This window comes from Balaenoptera musculus, chromosome 8 (genome assembly GCF_009873245.2).
Source record: "Balaenoptera musculus isolate JJ_BM4_2016_0621 chromosome 8, mBalMus1.pri.v3, whole genome shotgun sequence".
In the NCBI taxonomy this organism is placed as follows: Eukaryota; Metazoa; Chordata; class Mammalia; order Artiodactyla; family Balaenopteridae; genus Balaenoptera; species Balaenoptera musculus.
The window spans coordinates 29,712,585-29,724,871 of NC_045792.1; the positions used below are offsets into that span (position 1 = coordinate 29,712,585).

Below are 12,287 nucleotides of genomic sequence, written 5' to 3' on the forward strand. Positions count from 1 at the left end.
CCAATGGCTTAGGCCATACTAAGAGTTCTAGGCTTTAAAGGCAAGACAAAGGAAACCTATATATTTACTTCTAGATTGTCTGATTTGTTAAATACAAGAAAGTAAAGCTCTAGTTATAAGTAAAATCAGCACTTGACTAGATCATTCATTATAGTATATCTCTCAGAATCCGAACATGGTGAACAAAGCACAGAATAAAGAAAGAAGGAACACTCAACACATAAAAAAAATTTCAAAAAATAACAGGGACCTGACCTCAGAACAGAATTAGTTTATTTTCTAACCGAATCTTTGGTATCCACTCTATGGTTTAATAATCTTTTCCTGTTATCATTTTTATAGTCACAAACCCCTTTTTTTCAATACATTCTGTCTAGTATTATATTTCTCATTCTAACACTAACCACATGCAAGTAGATGACCTCAAGGTATTTGCATTGGAGAGCCTTGTTAGGCTCTGTATGTTTTACATTAATGAAATAATAACACACCCACTGAAAAGGTGCTACAAACATAGGCATCAGGTATTTAATTAAGCTCATATACGCTGATTCACTACTCTGTTATTAACAAACTTTGGTTCTGGGGATACAACAAGGACTACAACAGGCTTAGTGCCCTTGCCCTCAAGGTGCTTATAGTTGAATGAAAGCAATTATAATATAGTTGAAAGACACAGTACATTGCTGCAGAAGCACAAAGAGGTGGACAGCTCAGTCATACTGAGGGCTGGTGGGAGTGGTTCTTCCCTGAAGTCTCCAGGGAAACCTATCTCATTTGCATCATTTCCTCCCAAATTCCTATTCCTCCATCATTCATCCTTACAAAAAAAGTTTAGAAAACTAAAGTGAGATTGCCATTTCTCTACATGATTTGTTCAACCCCAAGTACTGACCTATAAATCAAGTTCAGATTAACAATCAGATACTTTAAAAAAAAAAACCTCATTGCTATTTATTTCCTCTATTTTTATATGTTCATGTTTCTTATAAAAGCAATGACATAAAAGAAAAACCAAGAAAATTTGAAAAAATCATGTAGATACATGAAAATTGTCTTCTTTGCATGCTAAACTTCTCTTCATGCTTCAAATTCAAAATTAAATGTGATCTCCTTTTTAAAATTCTCCTAGAAGGCAGCAATACTCTTTTCATCCTGTTATATTGTGATTATCTTTTTACATGTCATTTTCCTCCATGAGACAAACCCTTCGCAGGGAAAGTGATTGTCCTGTTAATGTTCACCTCACAAAGTCTCGTCTAGGGCGTCTATTAGATATTCAATAGATTTTTGTTGAATAAATGAATGTTTTAATAATGTTATAAATAACTCACCATTCTTTCTCTACTTTAGTATTAACTTGTCATTATTTTTAGCATGATATATATGCAGATATTTATTGACACAGTAAAATGTGACAGCAAGATGGGTTTGCTAGTAAAACTTAGAGAGGCATTCCAATGTTCAAGATTTTTAGGTAAGCAGTGCAAGGTATCGTGGATGGAAGAATTAAAGTGTTTTAAGACTAACACAATAAAAAGTTATACCATGAAATACAGTGGGACAGCAATGAAGACATCTACCCCTCACTCACCCTCATATTCTGTCAGAGCTCTTATACTAAAAGGCAGTTAAATGTAAGCAACACTCAATCATTATACTTCTTGCCTAAATAATTATGAAATATTATAATTATCTTACCTGCTTTAGAACCCATTGTAAAGCCTTTTCAAAATAATCCCCAATCCAGTTTTCAAGATTATTTCTATATTTAGGAGGCTGGTTCCTCAACCAAGATTTTATCAGAGAATTAAGATCCGTCTCTTCATCACTGAAACACATTAACAAACATGTAAGAAACTATTTAGAAAGAAATTGTGAATTTACTTTCAAAATAAATTTCTGCTCCAATAAACATTCTACACATGTACTCTATCTGCTAGTATATAAGAATTCACTTTATTTACTTCCGTATATGTATGTGTGTATATATTACTTCTACATATATACACACATACAGGTATATATATACATATATATGTCATTTTCTATAAAGCAAATAAATTTCATCTATATCATTATAAGTATAAATTAAAGAAGAATTACACATCTACAAGTTAGCCAAAAAGTGGTCTAAACCCTTCCTACCCAAAGTGTGGTCTACAGAATCCTGAGTCCCATCCCAGACTTAATGAAGCAAAATCTTCACTTTAACAATATCCCTGGGTGATTCAAATGCACATTAAACTTCAAGTTGCACTGCATCTTAATGCAGATCTTTAAAAGTACTTTTTCTTTTTCTCTGTCCCCAAAAAAGCCAAATACCTAAATTCCCATGCCACTACTGAAACTAGAAGATCACCCTAAAGTAAAATATATTTTTTTTAGCAAAGCATTTAATTATATAACATCCAATGATTGAAATTAAACATAATATAGACATCTTATTCAAAATTATATGTTGCATATTTGTAAAAATTATAGTAAAAACAACTCATAGATTAATAATTTTAGAAGTTACAAGGGCTCATAATTTTATCATTTTTCCCATCTTCTACCAGTGTTTCATAGCAACACGAGTAAATACTGAGTCCCTGAATTTCTCCTCCCACATTTCTATCCAGTTTAATAAGCAAAAGAAAAAATGAAAAGATCAAAGGTAAATATTTAAATTACATTTGATAAGCTCAAAACAGACAAAGCAAAGATGCTAAACTCCTTCAGAATAAAGACTTTGTTGTCATAGTATCTCCTCAGTGTCCACAGCAACTACATGTCTTGGTTTGTCTAAGACAATCTTGATTTACATCAGTTACCCCAGCATAATTAATAGCATTCTCTTTCATTATTAAAAGGTCCTCATTTGGCCTACTGCAGAGCAAGTGCAAATATCTGCTGAAGAAATGAATAAAACCTAAAACTAAGGTACAACCTAATCAAAAAGCAACTAAAACTAAGTAATATGTTTTTGTATTTTACATGAAACCATATATATTCATTATGCCTCTCACAAACAATATCTGGTTCAACAACAATGTTCAAATCCTCTACAGCAATATGGGGCTATACAGGCATATTGCTCTACAATATGGCATTCTACTTACCCCTTATTTCATTTATATTCTAGCTTATATTATAATTGCTGTTATATTTATCTTATCTCCTTTGTGAACGTATGCTCCATAAAGACAAGCTCTTCATAAATATAAGCCCTTCATAACTGTTAGCTTTACTCCTTTCTTGCTGTCTCTCCTAAAATGCCTAAATTAACATCATATAGTTAATGGGCATTCAATAAATATTTTAAAATTTAGTGATAAACTTCCCTTTTTAAAATGACAGCATCTTATTTACGAAATGAAGAGGCTCATCTTTTTATTTTTTTATTTTTTTTAATTTTATTTATTTATTTATTTTTATTTATGGCTGTATTGGGTCTTCGTTGCTGTGCAAGGGCTTTCTCCAGTTGCGACAAGCGGGGTCCACTCTTCATCACAGTGCGCGGGCCTCTCACTATCGCGGCCTCTCTTGTTGCGGAGCACAGGCTCCAAACGCGCAGGCTCAGTAATTGTGGCTCACGGGCCTAGTTGCTCTGTGGCATGTGGGATCTTCCCAGACCAGGGTTCGAACCCGTATCCCCTGCATTGGCAGGCAGATTCTCAACCACTGCGCCACCAGGGAAGCCTAAACTTCCTTTTCATCCTGTTTTTCTCACAAGATTATAAGAATACATTGAATAAATAAGATAAATTGTGTGAGACACTGCTACAAAAGCTATAAACCCAATGCTGTATTATTTTTTAAATTATTAATACCTCAAAATATTAATTGGGAGTTCATGGCTAGTTTAATATAAATGTTTCCTACAATATTACCAAAGAAGTAAGCAATTAAATAATTTTGGAAACAATCTGAATGAACTTGATAACCCTATCATGTGTCATATAACATTGAAAATGGTTTCAAATGATTCTAAAAGAGTAGAGAACTTTATATAGACCGATAAATATCAAATTCTAAAACATAAACTCAAAAGGTAAAAGAAAACTTTCTAATTACTCATTTTGGGAAGAAATTGGCTCAAATATCCATGTTCTAGTATGTGACTACTGTATATGAAATCTAAAATCAGTTTGTTATTCATTTTTGCTCTTCAAACCTCTTCCAAATACACTGAAGAAAGAAAATACTAAGTAAAGAGGTTTCCAATTTGTAAAACTTCTCTGAACTCAATCATAATATTTAAATAAAAGTTATAGAAAAAAGAAGAAAACAAATTAAATACTTGCTGTTTCATTTAAGTAAACAAAAAATAATTATTTAGTAATTGTGATATAACTACACTGCTTAAATAATTCAACTGCAATAAACAGGAACTCTATGAATGAATTAAAACCTAACAAACAAACAAAGTTAATAAGAATGAGGAAAACAAATATTCACACATTACCCATACATCACTTATTTCACTTAGCTGTGAAACCAAAATAATAATTGAAGAATATTCTAATACAGTGTACGCAAATGCTCTCACCTAAGAAAGATCATTCCCATTCTAGATATTGTGGCTGGTGAGGCACAACTTAAATCATGAGTTTCAAATACAAAGTTAACATTTGGGCCAAACTGAATCCTTTCTCCACTGGGCATAGTGAGTAGTCGATTATCATCCAGAACAGAATTCAGAGATTCTATCCATTCAGGGTCAATATCACCATCACAGATTATCCATGAGCTGACATCTATTTTCAAACAAAAAAAGTAGAGATAAAAATAAATGCAATGATAATAATTCAAAATAAAGAATAAAATAATTATCACTTATTCTTTAGAAGTAATTTCCATATTATTTTATACTGCTGAAGCCGAATATAAAGAACAAAAAGTTGAACAAGTTGAAATTTTTCATGTGAATTTCCACAGTACAAATGTGTGGAGAACCCATGGGCAATCCTGGCTCAGCTGGTCAGAGACCCAGTTATATACTCTGTAATAAAGCTCTATTTATCTATGAACATACAGAACTGGAATCTCAGTAAAAGAAAACATGGTTTGCAAGACCTAGGTATTTCTATTACCACAAGCTTGTGAGATATTCCTTAGACTTTTGTCTTCTACCATGTCATTAGAATGTATGAATGCTTGCTATGTAATAGCACTTTTAGAAAATATGAGAAACCTACTCTTTAGTGTCCTACATGAGAAATAAAAAATACACCACTGTCAAGTTTCTTTGATATATAAAAAGGTGACTTCAAAGGGGAGAAGCAGTGAACAAGTTGTATACACAAGTTTTTCCAAAACAAACTGTTTTTAATATATATTTCCTAAGACGAAAGTGGTTTCAAGTTGTTCTTGGACCTCTGAAACAATTCAAAGAAGAAAATATCACCCATAAAAGTGTGAGAAACAAGCACAGGTATATCTGGTTTTTATTTAGTGTGATAATATCAACTACATTGAAAATGAAGACACTATACACTGAAAATCCCTTCCAATGTCTTAAGACATTCTAAACCTTTCATTCACTGGCTTAGAAAAACAACTATTAATTAAATTATGATCTAACAAAAAGTAGGGAGTCTGACCAAGAATTCTGTTAAACACCAAGCCAAAAAATTTAGACCAGAAAGTCTACTATTTTATGACTCAAATTTTCAAAATTATTGAAAGCACTGTATTCAAACTGATAAGTTCAGACACACATACCAATTTTAATCCCAAATAAAAGCTTGTTATCTTGCTTATTTATGAGGTATTATAACATCAATTCAGCAATCAAAGATATTATGTTTATTCAGTAAATTAATCTAGCTGTAAACTACAATTCACCCAGATTACTCTGAGTTTCTATTATAATAAAAGTTGCTATGGACTAACAGGTAAAAATGATAGCATGTCTTCACCCCTCCAAAGTAAAATATCAAAGTAGATCACTATACGGCAGTTTATGGTCATGTATAAGACTTGAAAAGGATAGCATTATAGACAACCTCTATCATCCTCTAAAAATTATTAAATAAATCAATGAATCACACAATAGAGACCAACCTTGAGGTTCTCGAACTACTTGGCGAGCACTATTTGTCAAAACACCATCAGACCATTCCCTTGTATCCATGTCAATATGGCCTAATAATTGATGTCTAGGCATAGCTTTGGGATTCATGGTATATTGTTTTACCACTTTGCCAATTTTACAAAGTGCTGCCCTTAACATTCTCCAAAGAGTTGATTTTCCAGCACCACTTGGACCAACAATAACAACTCCCATCCTCTGGCATAACTGTTCATACAATTCTAAAGCCTTCTTGATCTAGTAGAAAAGAAACATGTTTATATATGATTTATAGTGTACAATCATACACAGTTCTACTCTCGTTCGATAATAGTTGTTCTACTTCAAACATATAAATTAAGCCTTTTATTTCTTCAGTGGAAGATACAGCCTTAAATAAAAGAATTAATAAATCTGAATATATTTACAATGTGATCTTTAAATTCATATTTCTTTAAAAGAAGAAGTATGCTTTCCAAGTTGACAATATGTTCACTATTGTCTTCACTCACTCATTCATTCAAATAAAATATACTCAATATTTTATTCACTTTGCTAATTCATTCATTCATTTATACCCTGTCTCTCTCCAAAAAAAAAACCTGAGGAGAAAGTATTGATTTTGAACATGTATTAGTGCTACATAAAAAGACCTACTAAAGTGAAGTTCTCCTAAGAAATTGTCAAAGTTAAACTAAATCATACATAATCAACTATCAAAGACACATATGATGGATCTATTATGTGCCAGGCTCCGTAACAGGCACTAGGAATAAAATGGTAAAACAGACATGGATCTCACCTTTCATGGAGACTACTATCTGGTGGGGGAGAATCAAATATTAATATTAAGATTAATCAAACATTAATCAAGTGTGCAATTAGACATTAAATATATATATATATAACAAAGGTAAGGAAAACACATAGCAAGGGGACCTAATTTGGACTTGAAAATTAGGGAAGGCTTCCATGACTGAGTAAGATTTAAGTTGAAAGATGAAAGATAAGTTGAAAGATAAAAGATAAAGATAGTTCATAAAGAATTAACTAGGAGAAAGGATCAATATATTATGAAGTATTCTTGACAGTTACCTGATTGGATATGATTTCATAATTGGCCTCCTCAAAGACTTGCTTTAATGCAGCATTAAGTTCATCATATTCTACTTCTTTAAAGTCAATTCCAGGAAACACATCTTTAATCAGTGCATCAAACCGAGTGCAATCAGCAAATGTAAACTTTGACATTGTATTAAGCCTCAGTGCTTGTACCACAATACGACTTTCATTAACTAGAGAAAAAGTTTCATTTTAAAATAATTAGTTATGAATCTAATGACTATAAAAAGTTTTTACGTGCCTTGATATGCATTATTAGTAATTAAATGATGCACTAGAATTTAGTAACATTTAAAAACATATGCTATCATGTGAATTGGCAAGCTTACTTAACTATCTTTTAACTGCTGAAAAGTATTACTGACTTTTGGACTATTTTTCATAGAATTTGAATCCCAGGGTACCCAGACTTTAATTAATAATAAAAATCATTAACACATTTCTTTGAATAGTACTTTACCATTCTGATGTAATCCTTATAACAACTGTACAGAGTAAGGAAGTATTTCTATTATTATTCCAATTTTACACATGAGAACATTAAGTCTCTAAGGGTTTAAATGACTTATCTGAGAGAGCTCAGTATTAAGTATTATAGGTGGGATTTAATTCCAGATTTAGGTATCATTCCAAATACACCAGCATATTTGCCTTGCAGAGATTTTTGTCCTAAAACTAAAAACTAACAAACTGAGCAAAAATCTTTGATCAGCGTTGCTCAAAACTGGTTCATAAATCTATTCTTAAACCAAATGTAAATACTAATATTGCCAGATTCTTATTTTTTCAAGGATATTAGCTACTAATTGATCAGATACCTATATAAAGGCAAGAAACTATTTTTAGTCTGGTATTTCTCTATACTTGTTTAATATTTCTATCTTTAAATATATATAAAGAGGCTTGGCTGCACTAGAGTTTACTTAAAGCACTGAATTCATAAATGAGCCATCTTTATCTTTTTTATTTTTTTATTTTTTTGAAGTGTAAAACCTAGGTACTACACGGTTGTCTTTTTTTTTTTTTTTTCTAAGATTAATGATTGATTGATTGATTGATTGCGATGTTGGGTCTTCGTTTCTGCACTAGGGCTTTCTCTAGTTGTGGCAAGCGGGGGCCACTCCTCATCGCGGTGCACGGGCCTCTCACTATCGTGGCCTCTCTTGTTGCGGAGCACAGGCTCCAGACGCGCAGGCTCAGTAGTTGTGGCTCCCGGGCCCAGTTGCTCTGTGGCATGTGGGATCCTCCCACACCAGGGCTCGAACCCGTGTCCCCTGAATTGGCAGGCAGACTCCCAACCACTGCGCCACCAGGGAAGCCCAAGCCATCTTTATTTACTACAGGTATGGCTTATATATTTCATGAAAATCACCAGAGATAGACAACTGAAAAATGGTAATATAAGTACTTCAACAAATACCTTATCTGCCCTGGCATATGCCAACCTAATAAAAAAGCTGTAGTTTCCTTTTTTAAAATGTATATTTTGATCATTTAAAGTCCAAATAGGTAATTTCATGTAGTCTTCTTTCTAACGTTATCTTATTTTCATGGTGATTTAACTTAAATTTTAATAGCAACCTAGAGGCTGAATATTCAGCCTTTCATGAAGGCAAACATCAATGGGTGGGGGTAATAACTTACTTTATATAAATGGGGAGAAAAACTGGTAAAGTATAAAAAAATATGCATGAGTCCATACTGATCTGAATAAATGATTTAATAAATACATCATGGAAAAGAGACAAATCTTCTTTACAGAAGAGTTTCAAATAATATATGCAGATACATGCCCCCTCTAAGAGGTGGAGCTTAATCCTTGCCTCCCCACTTTCAAGGTGAGCCAGATTTAGTAACTGGCTTCCAAAGAAGAGAGCAGGGAAAGGGGACAATAACAACTTTACAGTAGAGAAACCTGGCAAACATTAACATAAGTAATGAAGGTGAACATCACCAGTGATGTCACATGGTTATTATGTACGCACTAAAATGACTTAAAAAGGGCACTCCACCTCTGCAGTATGTTTTTCCAAATGTTCACAACTCAATCAAATCATGAGTTAAATATCAGAAAAAAAGCCCAGACTGAGGAAGAGTCTACATGATATCTGACTAGGACCCTGTCAGGGTCATGAATACAAAAACAGACTGAGAAACTGTCACAGAGCAGAGGAGACTTAAGGAGACATGACGACTTAATGCAACATGGCACCCTAGATTCAATCTTGGAACAGAAAGAGGACATTAATGATAAAGCAGGTGAAATCCAAATAAAGTCTGGAGCTTAGTTAATAGTAATATACCAGCCTCAGTTTCCCAGTTTTGACAAATGTACCACAGCAAATAAGAGGGAAACGATGGAAATGCTAACTTTGCAACTTTACTGTAATAAATCTAAAATTATTCTTGTGTTCAAAGGTACTTTTGGGACTTCCCTGGTGGTCCAGTGGGCAAGACTCCACACTCCCCAACACAGGAGGCCTGAGATCGATCCCTGTCGGGGAACTAGATCCCACATGCATGTCACAACTAAGAGTTCACATGCCACAACTAAGAAGCCCACATGCCACAACTAAGAAGCCTGCATGTCGCAACTAAAGAGCCCGCATGCTGCAACAAAAAGATCCCACATGGCACAACGAAGATCCCGCGTGCCGCAACTAAGACCCAGAGCAGCTTAAATAATTAATTTTAAAAAAGGTACTTTTTTGTAATCGTAAAATATTTCTTTAAAAGGGTAATTTTGGAGCCTGAACCAAGATGGTGGAGTAGAAGGACGTGCTCTCACTCCCTCTAGCGAGAACACCAGAATCACAACTAACTGCTGAACAATCATCAACAGGAAGACACTAGAACTCATCGAAAAAGATACCCCACATCCAAAGACAAAGGAGAAGCCACAATGAGACGGTAGGAGGGGCACAATCACAATAAAATCAAATCCCATAACTGCTGGGTGGGAGACTCACAGACTGGAGAACACTTATACCACAGAAGTCCACCCACTGGAGTGAAGACTCTGAGCCCCATGTGATGCTTCCGAACCAGGGGGTCCGGCAACGGGAGGAGGAATTCCTAGTGAATCAGACTTTGAAGACTAGCGAGATTTGATTGCATGACTCTGACAGGACTGGGGTAAACAGAGACTCCACTCTTGGAGGGCACACACAAAGCAGTGTGCACATCGGGACCAAGGGGAAGGAGCAGTGACCACAGGGGAGAGTGAACCAGACCTACCTGCTAGTGTTGGAGGGTATCCTGCAGAGGCAGTGGGTGGCTGTGGCTCACCGTGAGGTCAAGGACACTGGCTGCAGAAGTTCTGGGAAGTACTCTTTGGCATGAGCCCTCCCAGAGTCCTCCATTAGCCCCACCAAAGAGCCTGCAGGTTCCAGTGTTGGGTCGCCTCAGGCCAAGCAACCAACAGGGAGGGAACCCAGCCCCACCCATCAGCAGTCAAGCGGATTAAAGTTTTACTGACCTCTGCCCACCAGAGCAACAGCCAGCTCTACCCACCACCAGTCCCTCCCATCAGGAAACTTGCACAAGCCTCTTAGATAGACTTATCCACCAGAGGGCAGACAACAGAAGCAAGAAGAACTACAATCCTGCAGCCTGTGGAACAAAAACCACATTCACAGAGAGACAGACAAGATGAAAAGGCAGAGGACTATGTACCAGATGAAGGAACAAGATAAAAACCCAGAAAAACAACTAAATGAAGTGGAGATAGGCAACCTTCCAGAAAAAGAATTCAGAATAATGATAGTGAAGATGATCCAGGACCTCGGAAAAAGAATGGAGGCAAAGATCGAGAAGATGCAAGAAATGTTTAACAAAGACGTAGAATAATTAAAGAACAAACAAACAGAGATGAACAATACAATAACTGAAATGAAAACTACACTAGAAGGAATCAATAGCAGAATAACTGAGGCAGAAGAACAAATAAGTGACCTGGAAGACAGAATGGTGGAATTCACTGCTGCGGAACAGAATAAAGAAAAAAGAATGAAAAGAAATGAAGACAGCCTAAGAGACCTCTGGTAAAACATTAAACACAACAACATTCGCATTATAGGGGTCCCAGAAGGAGAAGAGAGAGAGAAAGTACCCGAGAAAATATATGAAGAGATTATAGTCAAAAACTTCCCTAACATGGGAAAGGAAATAGCTACCTAAGTCCAGGAAGCACAGAGAGTCCCATACAAGATAAACCCAAGGAGAAACACGCCTAGACATAATACTCAAATTGGCAAAAATTAAAGACAAAGAAAACTTATTGAAAGCAGCAAGGGAAAAACGACAGATAACATACAAGGGAACTCCCATAAGGTTAACAGCTGATTTCTCAGCAGAAACTCTACAAGCCAGAAGGGAGTGGCATGATATACTTAAAGTGATGAAAGGGAAGAACCCACAACCAAGATTACTCTACCCAGCAAGAATCTCATCCATATTTGATGGAGAAATCAAAAGCTTTACAGACAAGCAAAAGCTAAGAGAATTCAGCACCAACAAACCAACTCTACAACAAATGCTAAAGGAACTTCTCTAAGTAGGAAACGCAAGAGAAGAAAAGGACCTACATAAACAAACCCAAAACGATTAAGAAAATAGTCATAGGAACATAAATATCGATAATTACCTTAAACATGAATGGATCAAATGCTCCAACCAAAAGACACAGGCTTGCTGAATGGATACAAAAACAAGACCCATATATATGATGTCTACAAGAGACCCACTTCAGACCTAGGGACACATACAGACTGAAAGTGAGGGGATGGAAAAAGATACTACATGCAAATGGAAATCAAAAGAAAGCTGGAGTAGCAATATTCATATCAGATAAAATACACTTTAAAATAAAGAATGTTACAAGAGACAAGGAAGGACACTACATAATGATCAAGGGATCAACACAAGAAGATATAACAATTATAAATATATATGCACCCACCATAGGAGCACTCAATACATAAGGCAACTGCTAACAGCTATAAAAGAGGAAATTGAAAGTAACACAGTAATAGTGGGGGACTTTAACACCTCACTTATTACACCAACGGACAGATCATCCAAGGTGAAAATAAATAAGGAAACAGAA

The 12,287-nt window shown here is 35.1% G+C and overlaps 1 protein-coding gene across 2 annotated transcripts in view; it reads right to left on the reverse strand.

The window, feature by feature from the left end:
* Positions 1–12,287, reverse strand: part of DYNC2H1 (dynein cytoplasmic 2 heavy chain 1) — a 368,911-nt gene that overhangs the window by 284,471 nt on the left and 72,153 nt on the right. For both annotated transcript variants that reach the window (XM_036860514.1, XM_036860513.1), the window contains exons 37-40: positions 7,154–7,353; positions 6,052–6,316; positions 4,535–4,742; positions 1,702–1,831 (exon numbers count right to left, since the gene is read on the reverse strand). In XM_036860514.1, the coding sequence (XP_036716409.1) occupies positions 1,702–1,831; positions 4,535–4,742; positions 6,052–6,316; positions 7,154–7,353 (803 nt within the window). The remainder of the gene's footprint in view (positions 1–1,701; positions 1,832–4,534; positions 4,743–6,051; positions 6,317–7,153; positions 7,354–12,287) is intronic.